General features: G+C 43.3%; 1 protein-coding gene across 5 annotated transcripts in view; it reads left to right on the forward strand.

Moving 5' to 3' along the window:
* Nucleotides 1-19,460, forward strand: part of Ocln (occludin) — a 72,273-nt gene that overhangs the window by 25,261 nt on the left and 27,552 nt on the right. For all 5 annotated transcript variants that reach the window (XM_070031305.1, XM_070031307.1, XM_070031306.1 and 2 more), the window contains exons 3-4: nucleotides 296-971; nucleotides 6,077-6,238. In XM_070031305.1, coding sequence (XP_069887406.1) covers nucleotides 296-971; nucleotides 6,077-6,238 — 838 coding nt within the window. The remainder of the gene's footprint in view (nucleotides 1-295; nucleotides 972-6,076; nucleotides 6,239-19,460) is intronic.

Below are 19,460 nucleotides of genomic sequence, written 5' to 3' on the forward strand. Positions count from 1 at the left end.
CTGGTGGTTTATTGGAGATAAGAGTCTCATGGACTTTCCTGCCTGGGCTGGTTTTGAACCACGATCCTCAGATCTCAGCCTCCTGAGTAGCTAGATTACAGGTGTGAGCCACCGATGCATGACTTCTATCTAATCTTTTAACAAGCTCTTCAGTGTGATTCCAGGGTTCAGTTGGATAGCAGTGACAGTTTCATTTCCCAATGATTAGTTTAAGTCATTCCAAGTACTTTATATACATTTTGTCTGTTAACCACCAAAATGTAATAACTTAAAATTCTTCTCGTTTGCATTCCAGCAAACCAAATCATTATGCACCGAGTAATGACATATATGGTGGAGAAATGCACGTTCGACCAATGCTCTCTCAACCAGCGTACTCTTTTTACCCAGAAGATGAAATCCTTCATTTCTACAAATGGACATCTCCTCCAGGAGTGATTCGGATTCTGTCTATGCTCATTATTGTCATGTGCATTGCCATATTTGCATGTGTGGCCTCTACACTTGCCTGGGACAGAGGCTATGGATCTGGCCTTCTAGGTGGTGGTCTTGGCTACCCTTATGGAGGAAGTGGCTTTGGTAGCTATGGAAATGTCTATGGTTATGGCTATGGTTATGGCTATGGAGGAGGATATACAGATCCCAGAGCTGCAAAGGGCTTCCTGTTGGCCATGGCTGCCTTTTGTTTCATTGCCTCATTGGTGATATTTGTTACCAGCGTGATAAGATCTGATATGTCTAGAACAAGAAGATATTACTTAACCGTGATAATAATAAGTGCTATCCTAGGCATCATGGTATTTATTGCGACAATTGTCTATATAATGGGAGTCAACCCAACTGCCCAGGCCTCTGGATCTATGTATGGTCAACAGATATATGCACTCTGCAACCAGTTTTATGCACCTGCAGCCACTGGACTCTACGTGGATCAGTATTTGTATCACTACTGTGTGGTGGATCCCCAGGAGGTATGAGTTAATGTTTTCTTCTCCCCTCTACCTCTTTTTTTTTTGTCGGTCGTGGGGCTTGAACTCTGGGTCTGGGCACTGTCCCCGTGCTCTTCAGCTCAAGGCGAGCGCTCTACCTCTTGAGCCACAGTGCCACTTCTGGTTTTCTAGTGGTTTATTGGAGATAAGAGTCTCATGGACTTTCCTGCCCGGGCTGGCTTTGAACCGTGATCCTCAGATCTCAGCCTCCTGAGTAGCTAGGATTACAGGCATGAGCCACCAGCACCCGGCTCCCCTCCCCCTCTTAAGGTCATAAATTTTCAACTTGGGATTTGTATTGTTGGCACTTTGCTTCAAATAGGATGGGTGACATGGTCTCACTTAATGTCAAAATCTCGGGCTAAGTGCTGGGTATCAGCATTCAGATGGATCATATAATTCTGCTACTTTAAAAAATAGCTGAGGCCAGGTGCCGGTGACTCATGCCTGTAATCCTAGCTACTCAGGAGGCTGAGATCTGAGCATCGAGGTTCAAAGCCATCCTGCGCAGGAAAGTCCGTGAGACTCTTACCTTCAATTAACTGCCAGGAAACTGGAAGAGGCATTGTGGTTCAAGTGGTAGAGCGTTCACCTTGAGCTGAAGAGCTGAGGGACAGCGCCCAGGCCCGGAGTTCAAGCCCCACAACTAACCAAAAAAAAAAAAAAAGCTGAATGGTTTGTAGTGTATTCACAGAATTACGTGAGCATTACCACATTGTAACGTTTTCATTATTTCACTCTTGGACCTATGGTTCAAGTGGTGGAACTCCACCCTTGAGTGAAAAGTTAAAGGGACAGCGCTCAAGATGTAAGTTGTAGCCTTAGTACTGGCACACACACACACCCAAAAGATATTTACTATCCCCCAAGGAAACTTGTGTTCCCATTAGCAGTCATTTTTCTATCCCTCTCTAGGCAGCCACTATTTCGCTCCATGTAGATTTGCCTGTTTTCTGGGTACTTTATATATAATCTCAAATTTTGTGGTCTTTTATGATTGATTTCTTTCACTTAGCACAGTGTTTTTGAGAGTTACTTATATTTTAGCATGGTGAGTTCCTCAGTCCTTTTCATTGCTGACTGTATTCCAATATATGTTCATTCTATGCTCCATTGGATTTACCCATAAACAAAGAGCTGTTTCTACACTGGTTAGGTCACTAGTGTACAAATTTTTGTGAACATCTCTAAAAGTTTTTGTGACCTGTATTTCAGTGTCTTTTTAGTTGCCTGTGTACCTAAGGATAGAATTAGTGAGTCATATGGTAACACTTACCTTCTTGAAGAGCTTTGAGGGTTTTCCAAATTCCCATCAGAGATGTATGAGGGTTTCAATTTTTCTTCTGCTTCACAAACACTTGTTCCTGTCTACTTGTCTGATTCTGGCTGTGCTAATGTGTGAAGTAGGACTTCATTGTGGGTCTGATTTGCATTTACTTCATAGTTAATGCTGTTAAGTATCTTTTTTCTTTTTTGGTACATATTTTCATGTATTTATTAGCTATGTCTTGCATCTTTGAGAAATCATTTTTTTGAGAAATAATGTATTCACAATCTTTACTTATTTTTACTTTCTTATAATTTAGATACAAGTTCCTTATTAGATGGATAGTTTGTAAATACTTGTCATTCCGTCTATCTCTTTTCATTTTTTGATAATCTTTGTACAGAGCTTTTAGTTTTGGTGAAGTCTAATTTACCCAGTTTTTCTTTGGTCCCACATGTGTGCATCTGTGTACGTGTGTGTGTGGGGGGGGGGTACTGTGCCCTCACACTATGGTTTGGCTTTTTTGCTCATGGCTAGTGTGCTTTACCACTTGAGCCACACCTTTACTTCTGGCTTTTAATTGGAGAGAAAAGTATCCTGGATTTATCTGTCCAGATTGGCTTTGAACCGTGATCATCCTATCTCAGCCTTCTGAGTAGCCATGGTTACAGGTGTGAGCCACTGGCCTGGCCACTGTCCCTATTATAAAAGCTTATCCAGGTGATTCAGATGTGCAGCTGGGGCTGGAAACCTTGCCTCCCGAAACCATGAGTCATCTTAATTACATTAACACCAGAAACGTTTCTGGTTTTGTTTTGTTTTTCTGACTCAGGAATGCCTGAATGAGTCGCTCTGGGGGTCAGACTTTCTCTAGTAACTGTCTGGGTTTCCAGAATTTAATGGTCCCCTGCAGGTGTAGATTTCAAAGGTTACCATTCAGACGAGTCTGCTAAGTAAATGTCTGTGCTATCTCACCACACCTGTTCACTCTTAATCCTCTGATTACTTAAAACTTACTCTCTGAAAAAGGATGTCACTGTGACATCTACACAGCCTTCTGTTACTCACTAGTGGATATCAGGGGCAAAGGTAGGTATCTTCCTCAATCTCAAGTGCTCCCAGGCCAAGAAGCCACTTGTACACTTACCAGACACTGGATGACTGTCCCTATAGGACGTTTCCTTATCACAAGGCCCTTTATAGTACATATACAAAACACTGTAAACATGGAAATCTGCCAGATCAAATGAGTTGTTAATCCATTTGCTCTAATTTGTTTTTAATCATTTAATGTAAAATAAGTCTATGTGCTGAAACTTACATTTAGTGTAAAAAGATTTGCCAAGCATGCAGGTACCTTGGCCGTGAGGGGATGAATTGAAATACATTCAATACATGTGTGGAAATGTCACAATGAAATTTCTTCCTTGTATGGTTAATACATGCTTAATAAAAAAAAACAAAATAGGCATAATTGGATATTTAAAGCTGCTTCAGGCTGGGAAGGTGGCACAGTGATAGAGTGTTTGCTTGCCTTGCATGCCTGAGGCCCTGGGTTCAATTTATCAGCAGCACATAAGCAGAAAAAAGCTGGAAGTGGCACTGTGGCTCAAGTGGTGGAGTGTTAGCCTTGAGCTGAAGAGCTGAGGGACAGCGCCCAGGCCCAGAATTCAGGCTGCACAACCAACAACAACAACAAAAAAAGCTGCTTCTCAGATTAGTTTTTTTTTAGTGTCAGTCCTGGGGCTTAAACTTAACACCTGAGTGCTGTCCTTGAGCTTTTTTGCTCAAAACTAGTGCTCTCTCACTTGAGCCACAGCAATACTTCTGGCTTTTTTTGGTGGTTAATTGGAGATATGTCTCACAGACTTTCTTGTCTGGAATGGCTTCAACCCAGATTCTCATATCTCAGCCTCAGAGTTGCTGGGAATACAGGCTGTAGCCACTGGTACCTGCAAGATTAGCAGTTTTCAAGCCCTTTAGTACTGAAGCCAGGGGTGGTGGTACACAACTTAATCTCAGCATTCAGGAAGCCAAGGCAGCAGGTCAGGTTGATTCTGAATTCTGGACCAGTCGGGGCTACATAGACAGATGGGTCTTTTTTTTTTTTAAGTATAGCATCCTTGGGTTAATTTATTAATTTATTTTATCTTCACCTGTTAATAAAAATGTGGCTGTTAGCCGGGCGCTGGTGGCTCACGCCTGTAATCCTAGCTACTCAGGAGGCTGAGATCTGAGGATCGCGGTTCAAAGCCAGCCCGGGCAGGAGAGACCGTGAGACTCCTATCTCCAATAAACCACCAGAAAACCGGAAGTGGCGTTGTAGCTCAAGTGGTAGAGCGCTCGCCTTGAGCTGAAGAGCTGAGGGACAGCGCTCAGGCCCAGAGTTCAAGCCCCACGACCGACAAAAAAAAAAAAAAAAAAAATGTGGCTGTTAAGTGTACAAGTTTTCAGGACTAGTTTTCTACAGCTCTCCAGTGGAGTGATAGCATGTTCTTTTTTGTGTGTGCCAGTCCTGGCACTTGAACATCAAGGCCTGGGCATTGTCCCTGAGTTTTTTTGCTCAAAGCTAGCACTCTACCACTTGAGCCATAGCTTTACTTCCATAGCACTGTACCACTTGAGCAATAGCTCTACTTCCATTTTTTGTTTGTTTTGTTTTTGTGTGTGGTTAATTCTAGATAAGAGTCGCAGGGACTTTCCTGCCTGGGCTGGCTTTGAATATGATCCTCAGATCTCACTCCTGAGTAGCTAGGATTACAGGCTTGAGCCACAGGTGCCCATCAGAAGATGACTCCTTTTATCACTAAAGTGTTCTGAAAGGAAAATATGTATCTCAGGCATGGACACCTGTCTTGAAATGGAGTGTCTGAGGATGCTTGTCCTTTAAGGAGATGCTTAGGCATCCATGTTTATTATGACCCACAAGTTAGTAAACAAGCCAACCTTGAAACTTCTTAGATCAGACAGTGTAACAGCAAGAGCAACAGAATACACTAGGTGTCCAGAACAAAGGGAACACTCATCCAGGAGTAAATTAGGGCCAACCCACAACCCACTTTTCTACTTGTGATGTTAGTGTACTCACTACATTTGCTATTAGATGTCCTTGCACTCATATCTGAGTGTGTATGTTCTTTCTATCTTCCTTTGCTTTTTTTTTTAGTGGAAGTACTGGGACTTAAGCTCAGGAATTAGATGTTCTTCCTTAGTTTTTTTGTTTTTTGTTTTTTTTTTTTCTCTTAAGCTTTCTGCTCTACCACTTCAGCCATACATCTGCTTCTGGCTTTTTGCTAGTTATTTGGTGGTGATGAGTCACACAGACTAGTCTGTCGATTTTGAAACTGATAGTTACATCTTAGTCTCCTGAGTAGCTAGGATTACAGGTATAACCCTCAGTACCTGTCTATATGTCACTTTACTAATACTCACTTGGTTTCTACCTCAGTGTCACGAAAAAATCGTTATGACAACATAATGGACTTGGTGACCAGAGGCAGGTGGAAGCACTTTCTTTATTTTGGTGACCTCTTCCCTAGGTTCTGATAGCACCTGAGGATTTAGTCGAGTAGTGTATGTGTGTGTGTGTGTGTGTGTGTGTGTGTATACATGTGTACATACATACTTGCATATTGCTATTTTAGCAATATGTGGGTTGGATTTTATAACTTAATTAAAATGTTCAACTACACTGCAGTTTTATACCAGTTAAGCTGCAGATATTTAGTTCTTAGGTAGAGATAGGTTTTAACTTGTAGGTAGATTGTGATTAAGTAAGCAATTCACATTAATTATACCAATATCTTTGATCCCTTTTTAGGCTATTGCCATTGTACTGGGCTTCATGATTATTGTGGCTTTTGCTTTAATCATTTTTTTTGCTGTGAAAACACGAAGAAAGATGGACCGCTATGACAAGTCCAATATTTTGTGGGACAAGGAGCACATTTATGATGAACAGGCCCCCAATGTGGAAGAGTGGGTGAGTATAATACCATTTATTCTTCCATTAAATCACTAGGTTTCTGTCTTTAAATTGGTGCCTTGTTAAACTTGTCTTTAGGATTATTGTCCATGTATGTTGCAAAAGTTGCCGCTTTAGTGTTTAGTCAAAATTTTAAGAGGATGTGATAAATGGAAATTGTTTTACTAAAATCATTTCTGTTTTCAAGAGCAGATGTAGTCTCTGAAAAGCAATGGCTTCTAAAGAAACCAAGCAGAAAAAGTTTGGCTTTTGCATGATAAAAATAAATCTTTCTTCTTACCTTTTGTATTGCTGCTTATATTTTTGGAGAAATCACTTGCCTAGGAGGTTGTCTTAGGTCAAGATTGGCTAGGTAGGGTGTTTTGAGAATGATAAAGATTGACAGCTTTTTTTTTTTTTTTTTTGTCCATCATGGGGCTTGAACTCTGGGCCTGGGCACTGTCCCTGAGCTCTTCAGCTCAAGGCGAGCGCTCTACCACTTGAGCCACAACGCTACTTCCGGTGGTTTATTGGAGATAAGAGTCTCATGGACTTTCCTGCCCGGCTTGACTTTGAACCGTGATCCTCAGATCTCAGCCTCCTGAGTAGCTAGTGTGAGCCAGTGTGAGCCACTGGCACCGGGCTAACATTGACAGCTTTTTAAACATTTTACATGTATTACATCATGGTAAACTACAGTGACTAATTTGGCCTAACAGCCACCTATGAAATAATTTATTTCATGTGGGAAAGAAAAGCATTGGAGTTGGGGGCTTTTTTTTGGGGTCTGGTCGTGGAGCCTAAACTCTGGGCCTAGGCACTGTCCCTCAGCTCTAGAGCTCAAGGCTAGCGCTCTACTACTTGAGCCACAGCGCCGCTTCCAGCTTTTTTCTTTTTGGGGTGCTGAGGAATCCAATCCAGGGCCTCAGGCATGCCAGGCAAGCGCTCTACCACTGAGCCACCTTCCCAGCCCCACAATACTGGGGTTTGAACTGAGGACTTTGTGCTCTCACTTAGCTTTTTTGCTCAAGGCAAGCACTCTACCACTTGAGCTTTTTGATGGTTAATTGGAAATAAGAGTCTCAAAGACTTTCTTGCCCAGGCCGGTTTTGAACTGTAATCTTCAGATCTAGCCTTCTGAGTGCTAGAATTACAGACATGAGCTACCAGCACCCAAGTACTGGAGGAGTTTTGACTCAGGAGAGCTCTATACTTTTAGCAAATTGTTAAAAGCCTAAGAAATCCCTCTCTAGGAACACCTCAGAAATGTTTGCTCTTGCTGAGATCTGGGGATCGTGGTTCAAAGCCAGCCCAGGCAGGAAAGTCTGAGAGACTCTTATCTCCAATAAACTACTGAAAAACTCCCAAGTGTGAGCTATGACTAAAGTAGTAGAGCACTAGTCTTGAGCAAAAGAGCTCAGGGACAGTGCCTAGTCGCTAAGTTCAAGCCCCAGGATCAGCACCAGAAAAAAGAAAAGAAGAAATGTGTGTTTCTATGCTGTCTTTAGAGATGTTTGGAATGAGATGGTTTTTGTTAAGATGTGGTTAGAAGCAATCTCTGAACCTGCTGTCAAAGATTTCTTTAGCCACAATTGATTTCTTGCCAAGAAGGCCAGGAGAGAGCTTTGGTTCCAGAGTGGGCCTATTTGGCCAGTGGCCAGTGGGAGTAGGGTACAGAGAGAAGTACCAGGCAAGCTGTGGGTCACTGATATCCTGAAGTCTCCCTGTAAGTCTTGAGGTTTTAGGAAACCTAGAAGCATAGATGAGATTACTTCTAGTTGGCTAAGGAGCAAAGAAGCTGTTTTAGGAAAGCCCAGAATGGGTATGATGTGTGATTGCTGCAGAGTGCTGGTCACTGGGTCCTGCCTTCTGTCAGAGGGAAGCCCTTCTTCTTTGTGGCCCCTGGGATGGGAAGATGGCAGGCAGCGTTTCCACCTCCAGCTTCAAGCCATGCCGCTTAGTGCAAGATGATAGGACAATCTGTTGTGAACTATGAAGTCAAGGTTTCACCCAGAGTTTCTGGGTGTGTCATTTTCACTAGCTGTTGGGTTTGTTTACTTAAGGTTTCTAGAGGTTAACAAAACAATTGAGTACCAGTGATATTACAGTCCTAGTGAACTTTGGCCTGTCATCTGATTTTTTTCCCTATCATGAAGGCTCAGTGAGTTCTAGGTGTTTTTGATAATTAGGTAAAACATTATCATAGCAGCTCAGGGAAGTGATGATGATGATTCTTAAAAAGACATTCTGCCAGGTTCTGGCAGAATCACATCTGTGATTCTAGCTATCAGGAAGTTGAGATCTGAGAAATGGATTCAAAGCCAGCCCAGCTTTGTGAGATTCTTATCTCCAGTTAGCCACCAAAAAGTTGGATGTAGAACTCTGGCTCAAGTGGTAGAATGCTAGATTGAGGAAAATAAAGCCCAGGACGGTGCCTAGACCCGGAGTTCAAGCCCCAGGTAGCCTGGTGCCAGTGACTAGGCCTATAATCCTGAGTTTCTGAGTAGACTGAGATCTGAGTATCTCAGTTCCAAGTCAGCCCAGAAGATAGATCCAAGAGAACAGATTAGTAAGTGGGCATATTTTAAGTTTTACTAAGTATTGCCAAGTTACCTTGTTTTTAATTTTTATGTATTTGTTAATATTTTATATATACATATGTAAAGTTCAAGTCATGGTAAACATTTATTTTTTTTATTTATATATCCTGTCAATACTGGGGATTGAACTCAAAGCTTGCTTGCTGCCTTCCTTGCTAGTGTACTTACTAGATAAGCACATTACCACTTGAGCTACACCACCAGCCCTTTTTTTTTTGTCAGTTATGGAGCTTGAACTCTGGGCTTGGGTGCTGTCCCTCAGTTCTTCAGCTCAAGGCTAGCACTCTACCACTTGAGCCACAGCACCACTTCTGGTTTCCTGGTGGTTTATTGGAGATCAGAGTCTCATGGACTTTCCTGTCTGGGCTGGCTTTGAACCGTGATCCTCAGATATCAGCCTCCTGAGTAGCTAGGATTATAGGCTTGAGCCACTGCCAGTCCTTTTGCTTGACCTTCTTATCTCTACCTCCTGAGCAGCTGGGATTCTCAGTGTGGGCCACCATGCCAGCAAACACCTGGCTTTATTTATGTATTTGTTTTACTGAGGATTGAACTTGACTTGAAGCTTGCTAGGCAGGTGTCTACCACTTTTCTTTATGGTGAAAATAATCAAATTCCTTTCTTCGTTTTTTTTTTTGTTTTTGTTGTTGTTATTGCTTTGTTTTCTTTTAATATAATCATTTCACTGTGCAATAGGAAGTCAGAATTTCTTTCTCCTATCTATTATTGAGTCACCTATGTTTGTGTATATTTCCTTTGGGTATGTATGGGTTGTAGAGTTTGTAAATGTCCATCTTTAGAAAATAGTACAGCTTGTCTTCTTCTTTTTTTTTTTTTTTTGGGTCTAGTCATTGGGCCTGAACTCTGGGCCTGGGCGCTATCCCTCAGCTCTTCAGCTCAAGGCTAGCACTCTACCACTTGAGCCACAGCACCACTTCCGGCTTTTTTCTTTTTGCTTATGTGGTGCTGAGGAATCGAATCCAGGGCCTCAGGCATGCAAGGCAAGCGCTGTACCACTGAGCCACCTTCCCAGTCCTACAGGTTGTCTTCTAAAGCTTATTTACAATCTTGCTAGTAACTCTTGATGTTGTTAAGAGTTTATGATTTTTGTAGTTGAAACAGGTAGCGTGTATCACTTTTTTCTTGGTTTGTAGTTTTTCTGGGCAGGTCATATTCACTGGTCCAATATGCTTTCTCTTCTAATTTTTACCTTTTGGTAATTGCTGAGATGGCAACATTTGACCAGTTTCTCTATCTTGATTCTTATAAGAGTTTTGATGGGATAAAGGTTAACTTTTATGAATCATAATTCAGAGGTAGTCCTCTATTGCATGAGGGCAGAGAACTTTTACAAGCTAATCCTTTAGATAGATCGTGGTTTCAATTGTGTTCCTTCTCTTCCATTGATGTATGAGGGAGGTGCTTCTCAGGAGCTGAGAATGAACTGAGAGCTCAGTGCAGGAACCCTAAGTTGGATGCAGTGGGCTGCCAAGGCTGCCACAGGAGGTTCACATGAACCCAGGAGTTTGAAGCCAGCGTGGGAAGCATAGGGGCTGGGAAGGTGGCTCAGTGGTAGAGTGCTTGCCTTGCATGCATGAGGCCCTGGGTTCAACTCCTCAGCACCACATAAGCAGAAAAAGCCAAAAGAAGTGGTGCTGGGGCTCAAGAGGTAGAGTGCTAGCCTTGAGCTAAAGAGCTGACTGACAAAAAAAGAAAGAAAGAAAGAAAGAAAAAAGAATAAGAAAAAAATAAGAGTGTATAAAACCTTAGGTGCTCTTCATTCTGAGTAAACCATCCTCACAATTGTTTGAAGTTGTTTTTTTTCCCCCCAAGCAGAAAGCCAGGCCCTGCTGACCTTGTGTGACTTTGTAAGTAAAGGATCCAATCATTGCAAGTTTCAGTTCTCAGGTATTAGAGATAGATATATATTAGATAAAGATAGATTTTAAGATAAGTAGCCTAATGCCTTTGGGAGTGCTCACCTCTCCTGCTCATTAAGAGAAATTGTTTCTAAAGGAGTTGGAAAGCAGGGGTGAATTCTAGCATCACATCATAGCTTTGGTTGTGACTTCAGGCAAATGTTTGGGTATTTTAAATCAATATGTAAATGAGATTTGGTTGGAGATTGAGCCTGGTATTATTAGAAATAGCTTGGGAGCCTGGTGCTGGTGGCTCATCCTAGCTACTCAGGAGGCTGAGAGATGAGGATCAAGGTTTGTAGCCAGCCTGGGCAGAAAAGTCCTCATGAGACCTTATCTCCAATTAAACATTCAAAAACCAGAAGTGATGCTATGGCTTAAGTAGTGAAGTGCTAGCCGTGAGAAAAAAGAGGCTCAGGGACAGTGCCCAACCCCTTGAGTTCAACCCCCACAACCAACATGTTACAAAAACAAAAAAATAGCTTGGGATGTTGAGGTGTTATATAGGAATAAGGACACCAACTCAAAAGGCAAGGTTTACTTCTGCAGAAAGTTATGCCATCAGCCCCAAATCTGACAAGTATACCTAGCAGACAGGCTGCTCCCTTTTATTCCTAACCCAGCAGGCCCTGCCTCTCTGCTCCCATAGGCTGAGCTCAGGTTCACAATCTGCAAAATGATGTGGCCTACTTAACAGGCTGCAACTAAAATTCAAGGAGTTTCTAAAAGGATGTCTTGATTAAAGTGAAGCAGGATGTAACTAAGATGTTATTAACAAGGGCCAAAACAGGAACTTTTCAGAAAACAATTCTCTCTAGACTAACAGAAAGGAAGCAAACTACTTTGATAGAAAAGACACTTTTCTCCCTATATAAGGGTAATAGCACTGATTCCACTACTCCCTGGTAAACAGCTTAATGTTCTCGGACCTCAATTTCCTTATTTTATAAAACCAGTTAGTACATGTCTGCCCCCTAAGATTGTTGTGAGATGTTTCTAGAAAATGGATGAGATCAGTAAGAACATGATGTCTTCCTGCCTGGGTATTGAGAGGAAAACAGCTGACAACACAGAAAATAGTTGTAGGGCTGGCTAAGTGTTGTGAACCTAGCATCCCCAGAATCGGAGAAGTATAAGCAGGAGGATCATAGCTCAGGCTGGCATGGGTGTAACTTGAGACTCTGTCTTACAAGTAACCAATAGCCAGGCACCAAAGGCTCATTCCTATAATCCAAACTATGTAGGACTGAGATCTGGGAAGTACATGAGATTCTTCTCTCCAGTTAACTCCCCAAAAGTCAAAAGTGGATCTGTGGCTCAAGAGGTAGAGTGCTAGCTATCCCTGAGTGAAAAAGCTAAAGGACATGCCCAAGCTATGAGTTCAAAACCCCAGTATGGGCATGTGCCTCTGTGTGTGTGTGTGTGTGTGTGTGTGTGCGCACACACATACTCAGTAACCAGTAGAAAAAGGGACTGAGAGCATATCTCAAGCAGTAGAGTACCTGCCTAACAAGTGGAGACTCTGATTTCTTCCCCCCCCCCTCCCCAGCCACACACACACAAAAGGAATTTATTGCAAAATTTAGTGGTAACATATAAAATCCTAGAAAAAATAGCCTTTTAAAGCAGGGGTGTGACCATGTATTAGGCACAGTTAAAATCAAGGACTTTTTTTTTTTTGATTGGTCATGTGGGGCTTGAACTCTGGGACTAGGTGTTGTCCCTGAGCTTCAGTTCAAGGCTAGTGTTCTACCACTTGAGCCACAGTGCCACTTCCAGTTTTCTGAGTGGTTTATTGGAGATCAGAGGCAGGTCTTTCCTGCCTGGGCTGGCTTTGAAACATGATCCTCAGATCTCAGCCTCCTGAGTAGATAGGGTTACAGGCATGAGCCACGGCACCCAGCTTAAAACCAGGGACTTTTGTTGTTGTTGTTGTTGTTGGGCTTGAACTCTGGGCCTGGGCACTGTCCCTCAGCTCTTCAGCTCAAGGCAAGCACTCTACTACTTGAGCCACAGTGCCACTTCCAGCTTTTTCTGTTTATATGGTTCTGAAGAACCGAACCCAGGGCTTCATGAATGCAAGGCAAGCTCTGCTACTTGAGCCACCTTCCCAGCCTCAAATCAGGGACTTTTTTTTTTTTCCAGAACAATTTATTTATTTATTTATTTATTTTTAATATTATTTTATTTTATTTGAGAACATACTGTACAGAGGGGCTACAATTATATGGGCAGGATAATGCATACATTTCTTACCAAGCATTGCAGCCTCCTCCTTTGTTTACCCTTCACCTCCCTTCCCAGCCTCCCCCCTCCCCCCACCCAATTATACCCCCCTCCCCCCCCCACCGACATTGTAAAGCTGGTTTTGACATGACATTTTGTACTTCTCATTGTTGCAACAGGTCCACCTGAATCCTTAAACGACTTGTTTGCCCCCATCTCCTCCACATGTTATACTGACATCAAATATAGTGAAAGCGGGGGTTACACTGTGGGGGAGGGACATACAAAGCAACAAAGAAATAATCTTTTTTTTTTTTGAAACAATGATTTTATTGCTTGAGTACAGACAAATTTATGCCACTAGGGCAGAGGCTGTGGACGATTCATATTTCCAATTAGGGGGGAGGACCCTCTTGGTCTTGTAATATCGAGCCAATCGATGAATTCGGCTTTCTATCAGAACAACAAAGAAATAATCTTATAAATGCGTTAGAAACATATGCATGAAAGAAACGAAAACATTAAAATACATATTTAAGGGTTCATTTTCCTAACATCACATTATCTGACCTTTTCTGCTTGACTCATACCTATACTAGATATTGCAAATAAGGGAAACCATGGGACCTATGCTTCTTTGGGCCTGGCTTACTTCACTTAATATAATTTTTTCCAAGCCTTTCCATTTCCTAACAAATGGGGAAATGTCATTCTTTCTGATGGAGGCATAGAATTCCATTGTGTATATATACCACATTTTCTTGATCCATTCATCTACTGAGGGGCATCTGGGTTGGTTCCATATCTTAGCTATGGTAAATAATGCTGCAATAAACCTAGTTGTGCTGGTAGCTTTAGTGTGGTCTTGTTTGTAAACATTTGGGTAAATGCCCAAAAGTGGGATTGCTGGATCATAGGGGAGATCTATGTGAAGTCTTTTGAGGAACCTCCATACTGCTTTCCAAAGTGGTTGAACAAGTTTACATTCCCACCAACAATGAAGTAAGGTTCCTTTCTGTCCACATCCCCTCCAGCATCTGTTGTTGTTAGAGTTCTTGATTTTTGCTGTTCTAACTGGAGTGAGGTGATATCTCAATGTTGTTTTGATTTGCATTTCTTTTATGGCTAGGGATGTTGAACATTTCTTCATGTGTCTATTGGCCATCCTTCTTTCTTCTTCAGAGAAGCTTCTCTTTAAGTCTTTCGCCCACTTATTTATTGGGCAGTTGTTTCTTTGAGGATTTGTTGTTGGGTGGTTTAATTTTTTGAGTTCCAAGTATATTTTAGATATGAGACCCTTGTCCGTTGTATGGCTAGTAAAGATCTCCCAATCGGTGGGCTTTCTATTGATCTTGCTAGCTATGTCATTTGCCCTGCAGAAGCTCTGCAACCGTATGCAATCCCATTTGTCCAACCTTTCTTTGATTTGTTGTGCTTCCGGGTCTCTATTCAGAAAATTTCGGCCTGAGCCAAGGAGACCTAAGGTTTCTCCTATTCCATCCAAATCAGGGACTTTTTAAAGGCCATTTGGACTTGATTTCTCACCTTACATTCTGTTTGGATGGTCATCGGTCATCGTCTCTTGCTGAACACAGGTAGGAAGCAGATTCTTAGAGCTTTCATGTTAGTGCTTTGTCTAAAACTGTCCAGTACGGGACCCTGACTGTGTCAGCTTGAGTTAGGTAACCATCCTTACACTAACCTCTTGTGACCCCAGGCAGGGTCTGCTTCACTTGGTGTTGGGAACATACGGTGTTCCCAAAGTTAACAGAGTTGAATAGAGATGGTTTTAAAAAAGAGGTATAATGTGTATATATACATGTACCACAAATGTGTGAATTAATTGTAATCTTCCCCTTCTCTCTGATGGGGTGTTTGCTTGAGCCCCTTTCTACCTACTTTATTTAGGCTTTGCTGAGATCACAGGCATTTGCCATCATGCCCAGCTCCCTCCATGGAGTCTTGGTTCAGGCTGATCTGGCATCACAAACCATCCAGTCTCAGCTTCCCATCTGTATGTGGCTTGGGATGACAGGCATGTGCCACTGTGCCCAACTATAGGTTAAGGAGGACTTTCTTGAACCTCCCAGGTTGGCTTTGAATTGCAGTCATCCAGTTCTCAGCCTCTGAAGTAGCTAATATATAGGTATGAACTACCAGCACCCAGTCTTTCCCCCTTGTTTTTGATGTGTATGGTCATCTAAGCAGGTTTAAATTCAGGGGGCAATTTCCATAGCTCTATATGAGTTTCTGAGCAGTTTTGAATGTGTCTGCTAGCTTCTCCCATTGAGGGTGCTCTGTTGCTCAAATTACATTCAATCTCCTTGAGCTAGGCTTCTTAGAAGGGCAGGGAGTTGAAAATGCCAGAAGTGGGACTATTTGGCTTTGAAGTCCATAACTGAGTGGAAAGGAACTACCATTTGAGCTCACAATGATAAGTGGTTCATGCTAACCTTGGAACACATTCCCAAACCAGAATTGTGTGTATGTTTGCGCGGGCATGTGCGCGTGTGCGCACGCATGCCCGCGCACACACCCTCTGGTCCTGGAGCTTGAACTCAGAGCCTGGCCACTATCCCTAAACGTCTTTGGCTCAAGACTAGCCCTGTACCACTTGAGCCACAGCACTACTTCTGGCCTTTTCTCAGTAGTTTTTGGCAATAAGAGTTTCACAGAGCCAGATGCTGGTGGCTCACGTCTGTAATCCTAGATACTCAGGAGGCTGAGATCTGAGGATTATGGTTCAAAGCCAGCCAGGTAGGAAAGTGTTTGAGACTCATAGCTAATTAACTACCAGAAAACTGGAAGTGGCTCTGTGGCTTAAAGGGGTAGAGCACTAGCCTTGAGCAAAAAAGCTCAGGGACAGCACCCTAAGTTCAAGCCCCATGACTGACCCCCTCCCCCCTCCAAAAGTCTCATGGACTCATGCCTGGTTGGGACAAATGTGGCGGTTTTGTTTGTTTGTTTGTTTTTGTTTTGTTAGTCATAGGGCTAGAACTGAGGGCCTAGGCACTGTCCCTGAGCTCTTTTGCTCAAGGGTATCAGTCTGTTACTTGGGGCCACAGTCCACTTCCTGTTTTCTGGTGGTTAATCGAAGATGAGTCTCATGGACTTTTCCTTGATTCTCAGATTTCAGCCTCCTTCCTGAGTAGCTAGCTAGTATTACAGGTATGAGCCACTGGTGCTTGATGGGACAAATATATTTTTTTTTAATTGGTCCTGGGGCTTGAACTCTGGGCCTGCGCGCTGCCCCGCAACTCTTCAGCTCAAGGCTAGCACTCTACCACTTGAGCTACAGTGCCACTTCCGATTTTCTGGTGGTTTATTGGACATAAGAGTTTCACAGACTTTCCTGCCCGGGGCTAGCTTTGAATTGCGATCCTCAGATCTCAGCCTCCAGAGTAGCTAGGATTACAGGTGTGAGCCACTGGCACCTGACTCAAACATTCTTAATGTAAAAGTAGGCTTGTGGGCTCCCCACTTCTGGTATGCTAGGGTCTCCTCTGGAAAAGATCGAGTGATATGTGGGCTCATGGAAACACCTGGCTGGTAAATTCACCCAAGAGGAGTACAGCACCACTGCAATGGAGACAGATTGGAGGTCAGGCCAGGGCCTCTTGGGAGCCAGTTTAGAGGGTGCTGTCTGAAGAGGTAGAGCTTGGGCTCAGCTGGTGAGGGTTTTGTGACTCCCTAAATACAGGAATTTCTAGATTTCTGGCACTAAGAATTATATTCCGGCATTGACTAATTAATAAAAATTAATTTTAATGTCAATTATGAGCATAGGTGTAGAGATCTAAAAAGGCACAGCTGTCTGTAGTAGGAAAATTATATCCTGCATCCTCAAGCTCAACCTTTGCCAGCATTAGAGATCCCTGGTGGCCTTGGTATGTTATAAGGTAAACCATCCCAGAAGCCACATTTTAAAATATGTAATATTGGAGTCTTTATTATACAGTTAACAGGCTGCAGGCTGCCAGTTGTTACAAAGGCCTGCAGCATGCAAATATACATAACCCAGCTAGGAAATATGCTAAAGAGGAAAGAAATAACAAGAACAATACCAACAAGCCAATTCAGCTCCAATGGAGAGCTGAATTGGGACGCCATGCTGACTGGAGCCGAGCCAGGAGACAGGACACAGGACACGATTACAGAGATACATGTGCCATGGAGTCCGGCAGCTAGGCTGGTCCAGGCCCAAATAGGTCAGTACAGGGGGCAGATCCTCAGTAACCTATCAGCCAAGTGCCTGCCCCTGCCTCCAGGGGTCAGGTATGCCCATTACCTAGGAATCAGGTGATGGAGAAGCAGGAGGGGGTGGGTGTGAATGAGGGGGTCCTTCCCCCGGCATGAAGACAAGATGCCAGATCCTACCATCTACCATGTGGCCAATATGGCGCTGGCCACACCTGGCCTCTTTACTTCAGGTAAGACAGTTTGCCTGGCTGAGCACAGATGGCTTACTCCTGTGATCCTAGCTATGCAGGGGGCTGAGATCTGCAGATTGTGGCTCTAAGCCAGCCCAGGAAGAAAAGTCCATGAGACTCTTACCTCCAGTTAATGATCAAAAAGTCTAAAGTGGAGATGTGGCTCAAGTGGTAGAGTGCTAGCCTTGAGCACAAATGCACAGGGCAGCACCCAGACCCTGAGTTCAAGCCCCAGGACTGGAACCAAACTCCTCCCTGAAGGATTGACCCCTACCCCATTGTCCCAGGCCCAAACAGATATCAGGCAAAATCCCAGGTATGTGTAAACTTGTTTGAAGTGCACGCAAGGCAATCCAACTAAGCCCAGCTGTAAACATCCTATTGTGGACCCAATTGAAAATCCCCCACCTCCCTTGACCGAGTGGTTTTTTCATTAACCTGTGCCTCCTTGCTTGGACCTCCTATAAATCTCCTCCATTTTCCCAACCCCCCCCCCCAAAAAAAAGAAAAAAACAAAAAAAACAAAAAACTCAAAACCAGGCAAGGTTTCACTGGTGTGTTCCCCAGAGTCTAGCCACATCTGATACACTGTGAGCCCACTTGGTATTTAGCGGTGATGGGGCGGAAAGCCTTTCTGTATCATGGCATACTTAGTATATCATCTTAAACTACACTGAAGGGGGCTTGGAACTGTAGGTGATTTGTCACTTCAGCACATTTCATGCCTTCTGGGACACCTGTAGACTGACTGACTGTATCATGAGGAACATGTGTATTACAGTAGTCTCCACCAGGATCTCTGTTTCTACAGCAAAGAGCCATGAATGAGGTTATTTACAAGGTTCTCTCTGTGAGTATAAGGTTTCTTCCCTTCACCTGCTCCCAAACCTCTAAATCACCCATGACTTTCAGAATTCATCTTTGCCGGTATGTAGGGGACCTGTGTATGCAAGTCCTCACTACTGTCTAAGCAACCTAATTTAACCAGACTTGTGCACATTTGTCTATGAGCACTGCAATTGTGATTTTTTTTAGTATGTATGTAAACATTTCCTTTCAAATGACAAGAAGCAAAAGGAAAAAAAAAAAGAAAGGACAACTTTCCTTTGCTTTCCAGAGGCGATTTCGAGCTTTTGTTGGAGCCCAGCATCTGCAGGTGTAAAAATACCAGAAAACAGGAAAAACGAGTTGGACCACTTCCTGTTGGGAACTAGTCGTACCAGGACGGTGGCAGTGAAGGTGGGATGGGCAGGTTGTAAAACTGTAGATGGTACTTAGAGATTAGCCAGCTCTGAGCTATTATTCACTTTCCTCAGTGGGAGGAAAAGCCCTTCTGGGTGGTATTCCTCTCCACCCCAAAACCGGGATACCTCATGGCTGTTTTGTGGCAAAAGTTGCTCTTACAAAGTTAAGACAAATAGGAGTTTCCCTTTGTATCCCAGTAGGGTGCAGGAAGGAGTTTAAGGCCATGAGAATAATTTCTTTGTTACAAAGAATAATTGAAACACAAAGTCACAATGACTACTCAAGCCATGTTGAATTCAGAGGTGGTGGTTTTGTTGGGCCAGTGGAGCGGGGAGGGCCAGAGTTCTTCCCATTTCACCTTCTGTGTGACTTTGAGCAAGTTAACCAGATGGCTCAATTTCCTCATCTGAAAATGCTGATAATCCTATCTCACCAGGCAGTGCTGATGTGTGAGCAAGGGCAGCCTTTGCCTGGCATAGGCCAGACATTCAGCTACCAGATGTGCTTTCCTTTGCTTTCATTCTCAGAGGTTGTAACTTGGGTTCACACCTCTAAATTAGCTGCATGCAAGTCTCACCTGACTCCCCACTCATGAATGTGAATGAGGGCAGAATGGAGAATAACAGTCATTGCTACCTTATGCTTTTACCAATTCCAAATGGTGGGATATGGATTTTAGTGGGGATAAATGTGGTTTTTTTCCCCCACAAACTTTGACCTGTCCACACCACCTGGCTTAAGGGAGTTGGGGAATGGAGCAGACGACCCGGTGATCCTGGAGTTCTATCTTGGTGCCTGTGAGGAGCAGGTACCTGGAGAG

The sequence above is a fragment of the Dipodomys merriami genome, unplaced genomic scaffold (genome assembly GCF_024711535.1).
Source record: "Dipodomys merriami isolate MVZ:Mamm:240054 unplaced genomic scaffold, mDipMer1.0.p SCAF_20, whole genome shotgun sequence".
NCBI lineage: Eukaryota > Metazoa > Chordata > Mammalia > Rodentia > Heteromyidae > Dipodomys > Dipodomys merriami.